At 39.7% G+C, this 20,749-nt stretch overlaps 1 protein-coding gene across 5 annotated transcripts in view; it reads right to left on the minus strand.

Annotated features, from left to right (window-relative positions):
- NPAS3 (neuronal PAS domain protein 3) overlaps positions 1-20,749 on the minus strand; it is an 827,431-nt gene that overhangs the window by 247,419 nt on the left and 559,263 nt on the right. For all 5 annotated transcript variants that reach the window (XM_034768663.1, XM_034768662.1, XM_034768661.1 and 2 more), the window contains one exon: positions 6,120-6,209. In XM_034768663.1, coding sequence (XP_034624554.1) covers positions 6,120-6,209 — 90 coding nt within the window. The remainder of the gene's footprint in view (positions 1-6,119; positions 6,210-20,749) is intronic.

The following is a 20,749-nucleotide window of genomic DNA, read 5'->3' on the forward strand; positions in this document are numbered from 1 at the left end:
TATTCTCCCCCCCCTCACACACATCTATAAGTTCTTATTATGTGTGCAGCTGCATTGCTTTCTTTAAATGGGCCAATTTGCAACCCTGTCTGGGTCCTGGGAAGCTTGAAGCTAAAGGTAGGAAATATCTTATTATTTTAAGGTGTGGACTTTACAGAAAGAGAAGAGAAGGGAGGTAATCCATAATATACAAGCAGAGTACAACTGTCAGTAGGAGATGATTGAGAGCTCGTTTCAGGAAAATGAGAAGAGGTTTAGCCAGCTCGTTGGCTGATCATGTTTTTTAATGATAAAACTCTGTTAATTTCCCATTTTTGTTCTAGATGTAATTTTTCTTTTAAGCAGAAATTGTTCAATTCAAAGATAAAATATGCTGTGGGCCAATTCTTAAATCTAGCCACCTAAATTATGTACCCAAATCCCAGATTTAGACATTTACATTGCCATTTAGAGGCCTTAAATAGCAATTTGAGTGCCTGAGTGTCCATTTGAGTGCCCAGATGTGGGAATCTGGTGACCAATTTAGGCATCTATATTTGAAATCTGTTCCCACTCTATTAATAATTCAAGAAATTCAGGAGTTGTTCATTTTCAAAGGATGGTAGTTTCTTGGTATTTCAGACTGTCTGCTGGATTTGCAATGTGGCTGGACAGACAAACACAGCTGGCCTGCACTGGGGATTTTTGCACCCCTGATGCAGATGTGTGAAAAGTGGCATGTACCCATTGCAAGTCACCTTTTAGGTGCTTTTTTTCCCTGCTTCTGAGCACAATCATCTACTCCAGGAGTAAAATCCTGCCCAGCTGGATTCAATGGGAGTTTGCTATTGACTTGAATGGGGCCAGAATTTTTCCTTACATGTTTTACTGCTGTAAATAATTCCATGCAAAAATCCCCCACTGTAGAAACCCCCATGTACACATGCACTGCAAGCTTCTAAATGATCATGAGTCTACATGTGAATACTTTATACTGGACCAAATCATAATGGAACCATGCAGATTTACACAAGCTGAGGATATGGCCTATACAATGTAGCCCATTTCATCTAACTTTTAAACCCTTATTTTAGTTTCCTTCATCTCTTCTTCTTAGTATCTGCCACAAATGTGCATCTGATATTCTCTGAAACTGTTCTCAATGCCATTCCAGAATGAACTGTTTTGGAAGAAGCACTCTAAAATCAAATTCTGCAAACCAACTAACACAAAATTCCCGGTCATCACTAGCCTGAAGATAAAGGGCTAGACTCACAAAGAAACGTAGGTGTCTAGAAAATCACTGGGATTCACAAGGTTCAGCACCTAGGTTTTCAATACAATGAATGGGAAGAGAGAGGCAACCTCAGAATGGGATTCACAAAAGCCACCATGCAAGGAGGCTCCTCGCATAAGGTAGCCAATGGGAGGTACAAAGCCAAGGGATGCAGGGCCGCCCAGAGGATTCAGGAGCCCTGGGGCAAAGCAATTTCAGGGGCCCCTTCCATAAAAAAAATTGCAATACTATAGAATACTATATTCTCATGGGGGGCCCTGCGGGGCCCGGGGCAAATTGCCCCACTTGCCCCCCCCCCCCTCCCCGGGCGGCCCTGAAGGGATGTGTGGTAAACCCTGCACATCTCTGAGAGATGGGCACCTTAGTCTGGGCTACAGGGAGACACCTTCCTCTGCTCAGGATTCTTAGCTATAAACCATCTCTAGTGTTAGGTGCTTTTAGCAAGAAGGCAGAGGGTGGGGAGAGGATATGGTCCTTCATAACTTTTAGCCCAATAGTTAGGATACTCACCTGGTATGTCAGTATGGATGTGAGAAACCCCCAGTTCAGGTTCCTACTTCATCTGAGGGGGAAAAGGGATTTGAACTGGGATCTGCCACCAATCAGGGGAGTTTCTTAGTCACTGGGATAAACGTTCCAAGGGAACGTCTCCTTCCCCTCCCCCAACTCCTCCAAGCTGTTTTCTGTAAACTGATATACAGGAGCCAATCCACTAGATAAAGTCTGAGCATGCTTACCGGACTGAACCCTGCAGGCAGAGGAAAACCTACCTTCTGCCAATTTGTGCATCACTCTGGGGCTTAGGCATCTGAGTGCCTGGCATGGGGCTGCAGTGAGTGCGCTCAGAAGTAGAAAGAGGGGTGCCTTTTACTTCAAAAATTTTAGATACCAAGTAATTTTGGGCACCTACACAATTTGGAGGCAGCTGGGGGGGGGGGGGGCTTGTTAATGCCAGGAGGGTCTGATTCCGGGATTAAGGCACGTACATCCTTTTGTGAATCCAGGCCAAAGTGTTTAAAACCCAAATATATCTATTTTGGTGTCTATTTGCAATGTACATTCATTACAACGTTGAAAGACTAGTTATTACAATTTTTATTTATTATTAAAGTAGGCCCAGACTTTGTAACAAATAACCTCATTATTATCAGTCCCAGACTAGCTCTAGAGATATTAGTATTATCAGATTTCTTTACTATTAATCTTACTTTGCCCATCAGCATCCATTTTATTGAATCACTGACTCTCAAGTTACACAAAAGAGAAAAATTGGGCTTGTGGAGAAAACTCTACATTCATCCTTTGAAGTTAGGTCAAAAGATGGTTTTCTTTTAATTGGATGTGACATTTTTCCTGTTTATTTCTAAAAAAACGAGCTACCTAATTTTCATTCATATTAAATAAAAAAGACAAAGAAACAAAAACAAAGCACTGTAAGCAAAGCAGCACTAAACATTAAAATAAAACTCATAAGCCAGCACTTCAGGAAGAGGAATCAACTGAAGAAGCTTAGAATTTAGGTTATGAAATGTTTTAGAAGTTTCACAAAGTGTCTACAGGGTGCATTCTACACAAATCTACCTTCATCTAGCCTCACAGAGGAACCAAGTAATATTTATCTTATAGCACTTTATATAAAGGTAGTTAAGCTCTGGAATAGGCTTCCAAGGGAGGTGGTGGAATCCAAGTCACTGGAGATTTTTAAGAACAGGTTGGACAAACACCTGTCAGGGAAGGTCTACATTTACTTTGTCCTGCCTCAGCATGGGGATTGGACTTGATAACTTTTCGAGATCCTTTCCAGCCCTGCATTTCTATGATTCTATAATGCAAAGAATTGGAGGCAAGATATCTTATGTGTTTATATCCCATTAATGCTTGTTCTTGCCAGCTTCATCACATATCACAATTCAATGAAATAACATACTGCAATGGCTTCCTCACTTTGGACTATTTTGAAATTACTGTAGTGACATATTAGCATTTCCTTTGTACTTCGAGAATTTGTTTGCATGGCTATTTTTGCCAATCAGCTCTTTGTAATAAATAAAGCATTTGAATAGCTATTTAGTATGCATGATTGCAGTTTTCCTTTAGCTGCTGCTAGTGATGCATCTGTAAGATTTTACAGCATTTACAGGAAGGCAATTAAAAAAAATGTGGTAAGGATGTATACAATGTACACAATGTTTACTCATTTATGGCCTGATAAAATACAAATGTCCTAAGCAAAGATTGATGGGGACACCAACTAAACATATTTTAGTGGGTAAATCAAAGGCCCTCAGCAGATTTCACTTATTATGGTGATGAAGTCCACAATCTTGCGCCTGATTTTTCAACACAATTTTTCACTGATACCTTGATTAGTAAATGCAAAGAGATGTTATGATATGTCAAATACTGTAATATGTTTAGGCAATCCCTCCATTGGTGTTCCTGTCACAAGCACATCAAACATAAGCTACTCATCTTCACTTACAAGGCCTTTCATGGCTATCCCTAATCTGCTCATCACCTTTCATGTCGATGTCAGCTCCCGCTTCCGATCTGATCAGGATGCCAGCCTCCAACATCTGCTTGTTACATTTTCTAACAAGCACCGTTGTGCTTTCTGCCATGCTGCCCCTCATGCTTGAGAGGAGCTACCCATAAACCTCTGCAAATCTTAACTCGTCCTCCTTCAAAACCCTCCTCAAAACCATACTGTTCCATTAAGCCTACAAAAAATGTGTCAATGGTTAGGCTGAAGATGTGCTGAGACCACATCTCATCAGGCTGACCAATATTGTCTTATTGTTTCTTAGTACTCCCCCACTGGCCTGCATCCCCCTGTTGTCTCTCATCTTAGACTGTAAGCCCTTTGGGACAGGGAATGTCTTTTTGTTCCATGTTTGTATAGAACCTAGTATAGTGTTCTGGTCCATTAATAAAGTCCTATGTGCTACAGTCACACAAAAAATGAATAAAAATAGCAATTGCTTTATTCATCTGAACACTTACTTCAAAGGAGAAGTGTAATGTCTCAACAACTTGACACAAGTTTAGAATAAGGAGAGTCTTACCAGTTATTGCAGTTAAAAATCAGTGGAAGAAAATGCTTGTACAAGAGACTAGCATAGGGTTAAAGCCACATTTTTCTTTAACAGATGATATTTCAGATGGCCACACTATTCCAGATGCATCAATTTCCTTGAAAATCCAATCCATATATGTGCATATGCTGTGCTGGCAGGAGGACTGACTGAAATGGCCAAAACCCAAGAGCTAATATTCTTTTGGCCAGAATAATGCAATTATTATTTTCCTAGCTATCAGTCTAAGCATACAGAGCCATCTGTTATGCAAAGCAAACATACACATCTCAATTACAGAAAATGCAGTTGCCTTGACAGAATTTGGATTACACCACTAACCAGGGCTGTAAAATTTGTTTTAAGCTAGTGTATAATGGATGCCTTTCAGGAGTTCCCTAATTAGCATTTACCTGCTTAAACTAATTATTCATCCTTTTTCTTTATTGGCTTATTAAACTTTGTTGGATACTATGCATAAAACAGATTAATATGAGCTTAAGACAATAACAACATTAAAGTTCTGATTCTTTACTGTTTTAGCAACATGGTGGTGCACCAATTTCAAAACCTGAGATCCTTGATACTAGCTCCCAAACAGATTAAGGCAGGGATTAAAGCCCATTACAAAACTAGGAACTTCAATGAGAGACAAGAATATGAATAGTAAATTAAAAATAGCTCCGTTTCTATTTCTATCATTTGGTTTGCTAAAGCCTCTACAAAACACAATTGCTGTATACACTATAGCCAATTGCTTGGATGTTCTTTGCAGAGTTAATAACTCTTATTCTAATTCTCATCAGATAATATTTAAATTTGGTCTTTTTCTGCACCAAACATTAAAATCTCTCTCATTATTTTAAAATCTCATTCTTAATGTAGCAGGGGCACAGCAAAATCACTAGTTTTTGAAAGCTTCCAATACTAATAGTTGCCTCCTCTGAGCTGTGCCAACTTACTCAAGCAACAAGTTCACTATGGGTCCCCATTTAAAAGAGCAGACACAAACATTATCTCCATTTTTATCTCCTCAGGGTGACTGTACTAGAAGTAGATTATCCTACTTGGCAAATCATCATGCAAAAACTCTCTGCTGCATTTCTGAATCCAAATAGAAGGGAGCTATTTCGGCTAGAAGCCTCTGAATGCAGTAGGATTAGCAATAAGCCACAACAAGCAACTTTTCCTTTTTCCTTCCCTTTTAGCCTCTGAAAAACAGATGTCAGCAATTAAACTGCAAATAATCAAAATACTGTATTTTATAAATTTGTCATTTCGTATTAGTGAACATTTGTGAAGGCTACAAAATATGTCCTTGTTGGAACCCTCCCTGCAAGACATTTTAATGGTCTCTTTCAGCATTTCTTGACTCCAAATGACTCCCTGTCATTGTGTCAGCTCCCAGGATAATAAAGGGTACTCCATAAACATCCAGTAATAGGACACAAGGGAAGTACTATTAGTGTGTCCCTTTCCTAGCAGGTATAGAGGTTTAAAGTTCAAAACAACTAAGAAAAGTAACTTCATTTGTTCTCAATAAATTAATAATGATCCTTTGTGACAAAAAGTTTTCAGGCCCAAGTTTATTTTATCTGAACATTCAATACTGACACATATACTTCTCAATTACTTCTCAGAATGAACCAGACACAGACCTTAAGTAATGGATTCCATAATTCATGCAAAATACTGCAAAACAGATTATTACTTTAGCAGAAGAGTGCAGCTTACACAATTACATTCTAGAATCGAAAATTTTTACTTACTTGGGATAGGCCTAAATAGATGGAGACGGTTTCTGAAATGTACAAAAATTTTCCTTCTTGGTTTAGTGCAAATACAAATCCATCCAGGGACTGCAGAGTAAGAAAAAAAAAATAAATAGATTGATGCAAAGCTGGTAACAGATTAAAACAAAGGCATCAAACACTAAATTGACGATGATGTTTTGTTTTCTATATAAACATTTTTAACTTGTATTCCGAATACAATTCTTTTACAGTATATTGTATTTATATATGCACAAACAGCACACAGATATATACCAAAGTATGAGGAATGTTTTGTCTTCCTTACATCATAGATACATTATGTGTAATTTATTCTCATTTGCGTGAAACAAGAAATAAGGAAAAAATAATACTAAATATACTTCAGTTTTTCTACATGCAAAAATTATGTAGTAGCAAAGGGGGAAATTCCCCCTCACAAAAAACTGAGCAAGAGAAAAATTCAGATCATCACTTGAACCATTATGGACCTCCATAGTTTGTTAATTAATCCAGGATTACTCCAACCTCCCCCCCCCCCCCCACACACACATGTACCTTTTGTGGGAGAACAAACAAAGCCAATCAACAGATACTGTCAACTATGCTGGGTCTATAGAAATTTTATGAGTTTCATCCCTTTAGTGTAAAACTAGATTCAATTTTATTCTGACAGGCTCAAGTCTTTAGATCTGGTTTCCATTGCAAATGGAAAAATCAAGATATGATTATAGACATTAAGTCACAACTTTTGAAACATGACTGCAGTTAATAAACAAAGAGATATATTCTAAATTTGATACATGGAGTAAATCACTACACATCAAGATGAAAATATGCCTCTTCATTGGGAATACATGGCATTTCATGTTTATTCCTCTATTGAGGCCAATTATTGGCAAAACACATATGTAAAGTTAGCCGAAACAAAACCACACATTTATAGAGATTAGTAATACTATAAGAAATTGCAAATGAGGAAACATCCCAAATCCAAGCCTTGGGATAGAGGTATGTGTAAAGCACAAATGTATTACATTTGAGATCAACATGTTCTTGGAAGAACAAGATAACAGAGCTGCACACAAATTTAGAGAAAAATGTAACATGCCAAAGTCACTGCAATAATTTCACTCTCTTTCAAATACAAAGCAGTGATTTCTGAAGCTTTTTAATGTTTTGATTCCTCTGCTTCTTGATTAATTTCTAACATACTGCCGGTCAGAAGCTGACTTTGGCAAGTGTTCACCTCTCTCTGATGTAGTAGGTGGTGGAATTAGTTCAAAAATCTGTGTTTTCTCAAAAGAATGAACCACGCATTGGAAAACAAACAATCACAAAAGATATTGCATTAAAGAAAGGCTCTCTAATTTATATTTATGAATTAATAAAAATGTAAATTTACATAGACTTTCTTCAAGTAAAAACATTTATACTATGCAAGCAGTTTATGGCATCTTATAAATCATCATCTTCCCCCCCACCCACCCCGCAAATGATTAACGTAGGCTCCTTGAACTTTAATGTCAATAACAGGTGGAAAATCTGGAATGATGGAACTCAGATTTAGATCTGTACAAGGGCAAAATTAAAACCTTTATAAATGTGGCATCCTCTATTCTCTAACATCTCTTCTGCTACTGTGTCTGTGTCCCATTCTCTTACCCCTCCCCTGTGAGAAAGGTCAGAAGAGGAGGCTTCCTTTAAAAGCTCTGTGGCTTAAGGTGTCCTTCAGGAACATGGGGCTACCAATGCTACAGGGAACATTAATGTTTAAACCCCTGCTATAAATAGTATTGAAAACTCTATGATTATGTGGCCATGTGTTGGTGTATTGGATAGAGTGCCTCTTTCCAACAGCAGTCACATCCCGTTGACTCGTTACCATGCTGCCATTATCTCCCCACGCTGGCTACGGAACACAGTCATTGCCATATTGAATCAAGCCACTGGTCTAGATATGTTAATCCTGTATCCAACAGTGGATAATATTGGATGCTTCAGAGGAATGTGTGAAATATCCATAGTGGACATTTATGCAATAAGAGGTCAACTGGGAAAGCTTTTCCCTAAACTCAGGCTGTTAGTAGTTGGCTTATGTCATTAAGCACAAATGTGTAACTAGAATTACTGAAGATATTCTTTATTACCCATAAAAATGTCTGTTCCTTTTTAGAATCCCATTATGCTCTTTGTATCAATAATATCTTGAGGCAATGAGTTCCACAGATTAATTATATGTTGCATAAAAAGTTTTTCCTCTTGTCAATTTTACATTTCCAGCCTTTTTGTTCTTATATTATGAGAAAGGGTAAATTCAGCATGAGTGCCTCACTGATCTTTTCTAGCTTGTTTGACACATTATATAATCATTTGGCCAAATCTGGGTGGAATTTTTGTGGTGACAGCATAGGCGTGGAGTTTCTAATCTGACGGGGGGTACTCCCCCTGGCTCTGCCCACGCCCTGCCCCCACTCCACTCCTTCCCCCAAGACCCCACCCTCACCCTGCTTCTTCCCATCCCACCTCTTCCCCGTGCTGTTCTGCCCCCTCCCCTGAGCGTGTTGTGCCCTCACTCCTCCATATTCCCTCCCAGTGGCCCCTGACACCATGAAACAGCTGATCGGAGGCAGGTGGTATGAGTGGGGAAGTCGGGGGGGAGGCACTGATCAGTGGAGCCCACCAGTGGGCAAGAAGCGCTGGGGTGAGGGGCAGGTTCTGTTGGGGGGGGGCTGCCAGTGGATGCTCAGCACCCACCATTTTTTTCCTGTGGGTGCTCCAGCCCCAGAGCACCCATGGAGTCAGCACCTATGGGTGATAGTAAAATGCACCTGGATTATATCGCGGACAAAGTGTAAGTGTGAGCACCATCACATTTAAGAATTTAAGCTTCTCAATAAAATGGCAGTAAAAATTTTTTAATATTGACAAAGCAGCATAGTTTTCCCCAACCTCATTTTTGGACACAGCTCAACCATTTTTGCTGAAACTTTAAAAAAACAAAACAAAACAAAAAAGTTATCTTCAGGTAGACACAAGGCATGGAAAATTTCAGCCTGAATGGTTAAAGTTTGAAAAGTTAAGAGCAACTGAAAACAGGGACTTACAATGGAAAGTGTTAATCACGTTTAATTACAAGTGTCATTGCCAACTCTCAATGTAATAGTGACTCATTCATGTCACCCATTTGTCGCTTCTCTCAGTTAAACAGGTTTTATCTTCTACTCCTTCCTGGTGTAAGAGTGGCTGTTCCTGCTCCTCCATCCCTTTCTGGGAGGCTGTTCTCCACCTTTGTCTCATGGAGTTGCCCGAGAAGCACTATGGCTGGGATGTTCCTGGATTGGTGGTGCCAGGGAAGGATACCACAAAGCCGTTTTTCCTCTCTGTGTGACTCACTCATGACCATTCCCATAAGATTTCCTCCAATTTGCTAGTTTGAGTTACTAGACTAGAGAGTGGATGAATCCTCCTCCTCCTCTTATTTTCTCTCTCCTCTCCCATACCCCCTGCCCTTGTTATACTTGTGTATCAACACTGACAGAATTCAGCATTTGAAAGGGTCAGAAGAGCAAAATGAGTTGTATATAATGTGCATCTAATCACATTTTGAAAAAGTCATTGCCTATTAGCTTACTAAGGAGCTAACTACTTCAATTCCTGAAATGCAAGGCAATGCGAGAAAAAACAAAAGTGGTGGAAGGAAAAGACAAACTCTCTTTCCAGTATCTAGGACAACGCCTCCCGCAAAAATAGGAAAACCTTCTAATGTAATCTAGTCCATCTTAAATATATGAGAGGGCAAAGATGGGCTAAGCACCCTTGTGCCAATGTTGTTGTTTCTTATACAGGTCAAACAGTATCTGTGAAGGGCTGTCTCATTTGTTATTCATAGGTATTATTTATGAATATTTATTATTTAGGTAATGCGTGTTGAAATTTTTCAATTTTTCATAAAGCCTGTGTCCTTTATGCACACCAAGACACCATCCAGCCTTCAAACAATGGTGGTGGAGGGGCTATGGGAAGGTGTCTTGTAGAAGAGTATTTGACACCATGGTACACTACATGTTTGCTGCCAATTTTTGTTTAGCAAAGAGATATTCTTGGAAGTATGATTTGAATTACATACATATGTCCAACTGCATAACTATTGTTAGAAAAACACAGGTGTTTCCCTCTAGCAAAATTGTAAAGCTCTCTTTCAAGTTGAAGACCCCAGAGTAACTACCAAAGACCAGACTTTTAAAGAGAAACTCTGTAAAACAAAGGCAAGCATGACGTGTGGACCAGACATGGGCTACAAAGTTCTACACTCTGTTCCATAGCCATTGTCAACTTAGTACAGAGGTGCGGCATGCAGAGACTAAACAGACTTCACAAAATGCTCCATTTTCACATAAGCAGAGGTCACTCAGATATAGATGGAATATACATTTTGGGACCTGCACTCTCAACCTCCCTTCCCCCTTTGTTTTTAACGTGAGGTTGGCTGCCGTCAGCTCAATTTTATGCTCACTATTGGGGTTCTTGAAAGTTGTTAATGAGGCCCTCCGATGGCCAAATTTTGGGGCATCTTTGATCTAAGAAAAAGACTAATAACACTCTTATTTTGAGACAGTTTATACTTATTACTTATGTATAAAATGTGATTAAAGGTGAAGTTTCATAGCACTTTTTAATTTTGATTTGAGAAAACCATTATTTATTATGTTGTTTCAATCACCACAGGCTACTTTTTAATTTTTTTTAAACTGCCCCACTGTTTTCAACAGGCTCTAATTAAGATTCTGGGGTGAAAAGGTTAATTACATCTTCTTACCCACTATGTAGAATTTTCTGATTATTAACCAAGGTTGGATTAAGATGAAAAAGAACCGACACAAATGTTAATTCTTGCCCCTCCTCAAGAAGATTTATCATAATACCATGCTGAAATCTATATGCTTTCTTCAAAGCAGTTAGAGAACAAAATCCTAGAGGAAACAAATAAATGTTTTAAAGACATGCAGGTGTCTGATTTATTGACAGTCTTCTTATTACTAAAAACAGTCTAAGCTAGCCAGACAGGACTGATACAAGATTTCCTATGTCATATTTCAGTAAGACTACGTGGTAGACATGAAGGAAGTAAGATTCAGATGTAAAAGTCAGTAGCTATATCACCTCTCAATAATAGTGCCAATAATTATAATTTATAGCCTCTGACATCTATATAATGCAAAAAATGTAAGACTTTTTTTAACCCAAAACACTGAATGGCTCTTCCAGTATTTGTGAAACTGTGGAATTATTTCCTTGTAGGATATGAAACTAACTGTACCACTTTGAATGAGTACAATGTATAATGCATTGTTAAATGGATTTATATTTGTAGAAGGAATTTTGTCTCTGGTATTTTTGCATATTCTCACTACAGCCAAATTTCAGAGACTGAAATCTTACTACAGTGTCCTTCTGGGGAATATCCTCATATATCATACTATCCATGAAGTCCCTAATTCCTTCTCCTGTATTCCAATGCTGCAAAAAACCCTGTTACCCTGACCTAAACTCCAGTTAGAGTGAAGAATTACCAGTAGGCTAGGTTATTTTAATGACAGATTATTTTAAACTAAGCCTTCACCATCTGTTCCACCCCCTAATTATGAATGCAAAAAGAACATATTTCACAATTACATCAGTAAAAAGTAAGATATACATGATTTAAATGCAGGCATGTGTTCTTTGTCCAATGCAGCATGCATCTGTGATGTTTTTCTAATAATTCAGGCTCTGATTGGGGGGATGGGGAGCAAATTGCTCACCCCTGATAAAATAGATTCATTGATATACTAAACTTTTTCCTGGCAAACAGATCATCTTAATTAGAATTTTTCATTGTGATGACATAATGATATTATAACTGGAGCTGAGCATTAATTTGAGCACAATGCCTGTCAGCAATTAGATATAAAGCATCCAATAACAGCTAAAAATATTTTACTATTACTAAAGAGAGACTGCACTGGAGACGACCGACATTTACCCAAGGAAATAGTTCTCCTCTTGCAGTAACAGAGCTAAATAGCATAGTAATAATTTACTAAGAACAACAGTTAACGGTGAGGAGTTTTTTTGTTTTCTTTTTGTCTCACTAGTAAAAATTAAACAGGGCCCTTCGAACTTCATGAATATGCAACAATGTCATAAGGAACAGGTTAACAGAAATCTGTTTCGAGGCTTCGAGGCACGCATATTGTGCTATCACTATTAAGATATCAGAATGATATCCTACGGTAACTCCAACAAATATACCAAAGCTTTACTACTTATGTGGAAAAACCTAATTTGAGATACATGCGTAAAAACGAAAATCAAAAGTTTGGGCATTTATTAATTTATAGAACTCTCCAAAAGCTTTATTCTTGCTCTTCTGCCTTCTCTGCACGAGAACAAAGAAATCCCAAATAAAATAAAATAAAAGGTGAGATCATAGGAAATTACTGCAATGTTCTTTGGGCTTCAAGCCCTTTCCTGCAGAATGAAAATCCTCTCTAATCACAAAATCAAACTGCCGTAGACTCCATTCACTTTTTCAACTCTCATATCAACACCATTTTATTTATTTTAACACATCTAGTGTAATAAACTACACTAAGCATGGAGTCTGACTGAGTCTGTGACACACATTTGGCAACAAAACTAAAATGAAAGGATGAGGTAATAGGACAAGCTCGAAGGACATGGTTAGAGAGAGCTTTGCTGTCAGTTTATTAATTTGGCTCCCTCTTGCTTTTTACTCCCATGGATAGGGAGACGGGATGAAATTTACAATTGCAAATAAAACAAAACAAAAACCCCACTAGTCAATCTTAAAAAAACCTTTTCTCAACTGTGAACCAAAGAGGCAAAAATATGTGAAAGATTAAGTCCCCTGAAGCATCACCCACCAAATCTGTGCTCTGTGAGACAGGATGAACCCAAAACAGCAAATGATTGCATGAGCAGACTTATTTAATAAAAATTGATATTGTTTTAAGATCTCTTACCAAGATCAATTGCAAAGTAGATGGAATATTAGAGAAAATTAGAAATTCAGATGGGATGGTAACACTTGAAAACTGATTGTTGTATTTTGATGTTGCATTCATGGACGTATTCAGTAATTACAAAATGGGTAATATCACAGACGAGGCAGAGAGTCATTAAATGATTATAAATTGCAGAGTTGTGGAAGTTCAAGGAAAACCAGAGATTAAGGATTTGGCAATATTTTGTGTGCAAAACTGCTGAAAGATTTTTGGGGACCACCACCTTGTGGATAATAGTTTAACTTTAATTTCTGCTCGAAGGCTTCCTTCAGTTGTAATACCATCCCAAACTATCCTGTGAACATGCACAAAATAGCACCCTAAAAGCTATCAGACCCATTGAAAATTTGGTATTACAGGAAGAAAGAAAGTAATATCCTTGACCCGCACTGCAATGCTGTTAAAAGGCAGAAGGAATTTTATTAATGTGAAAAAGAAATTCCAAAACAGAGGAATTGCATCAATTATGTATCCAGCTTCTGAAAATAAATTATGCCAGCCAAACATTTTATGTAGTATGCAGACACTTTATCAAGGCCAAACCATGAGAAATAACTGATGAAATGGAGTCAAATGAGAGAAGGCAAATTATTTTAAGTACCTCTGTGAACTTTTTTTTGGTGGAACACTTGAGCTACTATTCTATATATCACATATCTCTGCTAATTTTTACGCTTGAATTTGATCAAGTAACCTGAATTGCTTGGCTTAATTCTTGAAATTGTTGTTATGGTCTTGAAGTAGAGGATGACATACAGGCAGAGATATTGATATGTTTGGGGGAGAAAACTATTTGTTAGGAGTGATTTTGATGTTTCATACAATAGAGCACTAGCACAGTTAAAGTCAACAGGCTGGGTAGATTATTTTAATTTATATGTTCGGTTTCCATGAGATTATGGTTTTAATAGTCTGATGACCTGCTACAGCTTGAAGCTCTTGGATGGTTTTACATCCCAGAGAGGGTAGGGAGGGTATCCAAGCAGACAACCTTCACTGAGTAAAACATTTTAGAAGATGACTAGATATACTGTAGCGGGAGACACTAAACTATTGGAGTGGATGATTTTTTTACTCCCACATTCTTCATTCAATAGAGTGATTGTACTTACATTATTTGGTTCCTTTGGAATAATCTGAAAATGTTAATAATTTATTCTGTAGTACATCCATGAGAGAGCATGATGTAATTACTTGTCTATTTCTTATATCTAGATGACCAGCATAACTTTTTCATTGTGCATTCTCTGTATAAAATTTTAATAGTAGGAAAACCCTTTGATCTTGTCTTAATTGTTGCTACTTATTCAAAAAGTCTATACTTACAAAGCTGCAATGTAAAATAAACAGGGGACAGAAACACACACACACACCTTTATTTTTAAGAAACAGGTACCTGACAGAAAAAAGATATACAGGAAAAGGAGAGAAATGGGGGTTGGGGGAGGAAGGGAAGGACTGCTGAGGGAGAAACTCAGGGCTGCCTCACGTAATTAAATTCCATTTTGTGGGAGTTGAGTATTAAAGCACTGACCGTACATCTTTAGGATGCCAGTTCATGCTGAACATGTTGCCTTGAATTTTATGGGTTTCCTACTTTTAGCACAAGGCTGTGTGGACTGCAGAATCTCTGCAAAGACACTGTATGCCATCTGGTACAATCAAAAATATCTATTTAGGATGAGAGCTATCATACAGAGATTGCATTACCTATCTCTTGCCCTGAGAGTGTGGTCCCTTCAGGTCAGGCAGTCATTATCTGCCTGCAGACTAGCTTTTCTTTGGCTCTAGGAAATTTCAGTTTCCAGTGGCACCTGCTCTTTAGAGGTACAAACATTCATCTGATATAAAACATGCCGGTTGTAGGTACATTCAAGTTCTGCAAAGTGCCATCCTGAATGAAGTACTTGATCCTGCAAGTACTTGCATAGTGTTGCTACCATGAATATTTGCACAGAAGTTGTGTTAAACTGCGTATAGTAGTAAGAACAATAGGTAGTGAGTGTTTGCAGGATGAGGCCTCAGGTCCCAGTCCTGGACTCCTGGGGTCAGACCATGGGAACCCCATTAACTTTAATGGAGTGCTGAACAGGTGCAAGTGTCTACCCAAGCAGGTGCTATATTTGTAACTTTAATGGCTCTAAGATTGAAAGAAAATAACCCATGTGCATGTTTCAGCTTATAAAAATTCCATCTTAACTAGGGTTGTCAACCCTCCCAGATTGGCCAGGAGTCTCCTGGAATAAGGCTTGATCTCCTGGAGGCTACTGAAGCCAATCTGGGAGACTTTATGCCACTAAAAGTCCGGTGGCGCAGCGGGACTAAGACAGGCTCCCTACCTGTCCTGACTCCATGCTGCTCCTGGAAGTGGCCGGCATGTCCGCGCCGGCCAGGGGTCTCCGTGTGCTGCCCCAGCCCAGAGCACCAACTATGCAGCTCCTATTGGCTGGGAACAGGGAACTGCGGCCAATGGGAGCTGCGAGGGCAGTGCCTGCAGGCAGGGGCAGCACGCAGAGCAGCCTGGCTGCCCCTGAGCCTAGGAGCTGGACATGCCGGTCACTTCCAGGAGCGCCTGAGGTAAGCGCCGTCCGGCCGGAGCCTGTACCCCAAACCCCCTCCTGCACCCAAACTCCCACCCAGAGTCCGCACCCCGAACCCCATCCCACACCTCAACCACCTGCCCCATCCCTGATTCCCCTCCCGCACCCAAATTCCCTCCCAGAGCCTGCACCCCTCACCCCCTCCTGCATCCATGTCCCGGCCTGGTGAAAGTGAGTGAGGGTGAGGGAGAGCGAGCGACGGAGGGAGAGGGCTGGAGTGAGCGGGGGGGGCCTTGAAGAAGGGGCAGAATAGGGGCATCGTCTTGGGGAAGGGGCAGAGAAGAGGACAGGGCAAGGGTGGTGGAGTTTGTGTGATTAGACAGTTGGCAACCCTAATTTTAACCAAAAAAATCTTTATAGGTACAGTGTGCGCGTGTCTGTTCCAAGTCCAGGATATAGCTATAGCTATAGATATATTTAAATGTGTTCGCAGCATGTTCAGCACAAAGTAATAGGATCAACCAGTAAAGGTGGGTAAAATAATCACATGGAGGAACCTTCATTACACGGGTGGTTATATTGCTAAAATAACATTTCTACTGAAGAGGTACTCAGATCATATAGTAATAGGGACCCTGAAAGTACCTAGCTAGCTAGAATTAGGCCTGTATCCTGCAATTCACTGCACATGAGCCCCATTAATATCAACAGGACTCTACACAGGTGCAGTGCTGTGCCTGTGCACAGTGAATTGTAGGATTAGAGCCTGACTGTGTAATGTATTACATTTATTAAAAGACAATATTGATACCTGAAATAGATCTCAGTGAAGAAATTAAGTATGTTCTTTGTCTGATGTATTATACCGATATGTGCTCTTTGTAAGACATGTTAAAATAGCTCGATGTTAAGAATGTCTCTGAAAATGTGAAATATAAAAATATCAGGCCAGCTCCTTCCCTCCAATCTCAATGAGTGGTGCACAAAAGCCAGAAACTGGCTGTAACTCAACCACAGAGAATTCCTCCATCTTTTAGCTGGCATTAAGTTGGCAGAACGGATTCCTGTACCAACTGTCACCAGGGCCACCGAGAGCGGGTTTGGGCCCTGGTGAAAATTTTTTTCGGGCCCCCCAGCAAGGGCAGACCGGCTAAACAGGGCCAACGGGGGGGGGGGGGGGAGGGCGGGGAGGGGAAGCCGGGCCCCGGGCCCCCTTCCGGACCGCCGGGCCCCGGTAATTTGTACCGGCTTCCCTTCCCCCTCGTCGGCCCTGACTGTCACCCCTTGTATCCAGGCACTGAGGGGGAGCAGCACCACAGAGATCCACTCCATCAATTCCTTAGGACCCATGCGCTGCTGGCATAAATTAGAGCAGCCTCCGTCCTCCTGTAACTCACTCATGGGCTGGCACATGCCAACCCACAGAATCAGAGCTGTAACGAGCACTGACAATCTCCCCCAATACACCTGTGGTTCTCAGCCTAGGAATGACTCTGATCCATCTTGAATCTGAGTCTGCCAGCTATTGAAAGTTTAATTTGGAAAATTTGGTTTGGACAAACTGAAACCTAAATTTCCACTTGGGGAAAGGATTCTGAAGTTGTTCTTTGGTACTCTTGCTATTTATCCCTTCAATCTTTAGTATAATTAATAGTTCTGGATAGAGAAGTACTGTGAATACAACCATATTAGCAGAAAACAAACAGTTTATTTCCGGAAATCAGTTGGGATCTAATTTAATAGGAATGTTTCAGAACCTTATCCCTAAGGAATTATCCAAGCTTTCTGTGTTCTACATTGTAAACCCGATATCTCTATATTGGTTTTCAGTGCATTCTTGAAGTATTTTGAGGCTGCAGTGCTTCACTCCTGAAGTATATTCCACACAAAGAAGGAATGCCCACTTATGGGAAAATCAATTATTCTGATGGAATCTGAAGCCTGGTCCTGAATGATTTCAGGATAACAACTCAGTTTACCACTACAGCACTGCGCTGCTACATTGACCTTCCACTTCTGTTTCACAGCTGGAATATGAGACCAGGTGAGAAGACAGTATATAGCTCTGCTGTCAACAGGAATCAAATCCCATTCTAGGCTGTGAGGAATGCTGCTCCCCACCAACTATTTAATGCCTGGGTATGTAAAGATAAGTATGGATTTTACTGTTTACTAACATACTTGCATAAATTCAAGCATCTCAGCTAACAGTAAAGAACAGCTCTTTCTCTGCAGGTTTATGCTCTTTTTGCTCAAATACCATAGTGGCAACTGCAAGTGGTGCTATAATTAAGGATCTGTTTGCATTTCTACTACAGAATCCTATTTTCGTGTGTGTATGAGACAATTTGTCCAACATATATTACATATCTAGACACACACACACATACATATACACACACACTACAGGCAGAAATTTGGAATACAAGGTCTCAATGCAGGAACAATATACAATTTGTCTATTTAGAAATGTAGCTTATGTGCATGCACAAAACTGTGAAAAATTTCCTATGGATTTTTACCACAGGGGGATTAGGATGCATGTGTGGAAACTCCACTGTTATGATATCCTCTTAAGGGCATCCTGAAGCAATTGCAGTGTATTGTATCAATAACTTGTGCATCGAAGAGTGCTCAAGACTTTCATGACACAATAGAATACAGTAGGTGTCTGGCGTACTAATAACCACACTCAGTATTAGCTAAAGAGCTCCAAATAAGTCTTGACACAACAGCTCTTAATGCTATTGTACATATTAATAATCTGTGCATTGTGTCCTTCAACCCAAGTAAAAATTGACAGGATTACTCCAAACTCTTATTAGCCATTACAATGCAATTTGTAACAAATCTGCAGCTTAAAGCCTCTCCCCAAAGAGATCTTGATGAAACATCTTTACTCTATGGTGTCAAGGATCTACGCATTGCAATTCTTTCCCTTTTCCCCAAAATGTGACACTTCTTTTCTGTGGATTCAGTGCCAACTAACGATAACTAAGGAACAATTCTGCACATCAGTTCTTCTAACCATAATGCCTTAAATATACATTGGTAAACACACATTGTTATTGTTAGGTTCTATCCTTCCTCTATCCACTGGACGATTGAGGTGCTAAAGGAGTACTCAAGGAAGACAAGGCCATTGCAGAGAAGCTAAATGAATTCTTTGCATTGGTCTTCAGTGCAGAGGATATGAGGGAGATTCCCACACCTGAGCTATTCTTTTTAGGTGATAAATCTGAGGAACTGTCCCAGACTTTGGTGTCAATAGAGGTGGTAATAGCTCACCAGGACCAGATGGTATTCATCCAAGAGTTCTGAAGGAACTCAAATATGAAATTGCAAGACTACTAACTGTGGTATGTAACTTATTGCTTAAATCAGCCTCTGCACTAGATGACTGGAGGATAGCTAATGTAATGCTGATTTTTTAAAAAGGCTTCAGGGGCAAGCCTGGCAATTACAGACCAGTAAGCCTAACTTCAGTACCAGAAAAATTGGTTGAAACTATAGTAAAGAACAGAATTATTGGGCACTTAGCTGAACAAAATATGTTGTGGAAGAGTCAACATGGCTTTTGGAAAGGGAATTCTTTGAGGTGGTCAGCAAACATGTGGACAAGGGTGAGCTAGTGAATACAATGTACTTTGACTTTCAGAAGGCCTCATCATAGGCTCTTAAGCAAAGTAGGCAGTCATGGGATAAGAGGGAAGGTCCTCTCCTGGATCAGTAACTGGTTAAAAGATAGGAAACAAAGGGTAGAAATAAATGGCCAGTTTTCAGAATGGAGAAAGATGGGAACAGTACCGTTCAACATATTCATAAATGATCTGGAAAAAGGGGTAGACTGTGAGATGGCAAACTTTTCAGATGATACAAAATTATTCAATAATTAAGTCCAAAGTTGACTGTGAAGAGTTATAAAGAGATCTTACTAAACTGGGTGACTGGGCAACAAAATGGCAGATGAAATTCAATGTTGATATATGCAAAGTAATGCACATTGGAAAACATAATTACAACTATACATAGAAAATGATGGGGTCTAAATTAGCTGTTACCACTGAAGATAGAGATCTTGATGTTACTGTGGATAGTTCTCTGAAAACATCTGCTCAATATGTAGTGGCAGATAAAAAAGCTAACAAAATGTTAGGAACCATTAGGAAAGGAATAGATAATAAAACAGAAAATGTCATAATGCCACTATATACATCCATGGTACACCCATACCTTGAATACTGTGTGCAGTTCTGGTTGCCCCATCTCTAGAAAGATATATTAGAATTGAAAAAAGTTCAGAGAAGGGCAACAAAAATGATTAGGGGTATGGAACCACTTCCATATAAGGCGAGATGGAAAAGACTGAGACTGTATAGCTTGAAAAGAGATGACTGAGGGGAGAGATGATAGCGGTCTATCAAATCATGAATGGTATGGAGAAAGTGAATAAGAACATGTTATTTACCCCTTCACATGACACAAGAACCAGGGGTCACCAAAGAAATTAATAGGTAGCAGGTTTAAAATAAATACAAGGGAGTACTTCTTCACACAACACAGTCAACCTGAGGAATTTGTTGCCATGGGTTGTTGTGAACATCAAAAGTATAACTGGATTTAAAAAAAAAGAATTAGATAAGTTCATGGAGGAAAGGTCCATCAGTGGCTATAAGCCAAGATGGTCAGGGACACAATCCCATGCTCTGGGTGACCCATGACCTCTGACTGCCAGAAGCTGGGAGTGGACGACAGGGGATGGATCACTCAATAAATTGCCCTGTTCTGTTCATTCCCTCTGAAGCATCTGGCATCAGCCACTATTGGAAGATAGGATACTAGGCTAGATGGACCATTGGTCTGACCCACTGTTGCCTTCTAGAAACTTCCCTTTCTCCCTACCCCAGTGCTTCTCAAAGCCGGTCCGCCGCTTGTTCAGAGAAAGCCCCTGGAGGTCCTGGCCTGACCAAACCCCTGCAGGTTTGGCCGATCGCGGCTCCCACTGACCGCGGTTCGT

This window comes from Trachemys scripta, chromosome 4 (genome assembly GCF_013100865.1).
Source record: "Trachemys scripta elegans isolate TJP31775 chromosome 4, CAS_Tse_1.0, whole genome shotgun sequence".
Classification (NCBI taxonomy): Eukaryota; Metazoa; Chordata; order Testudines; family Emydidae; genus Trachemys; species Trachemys scripta.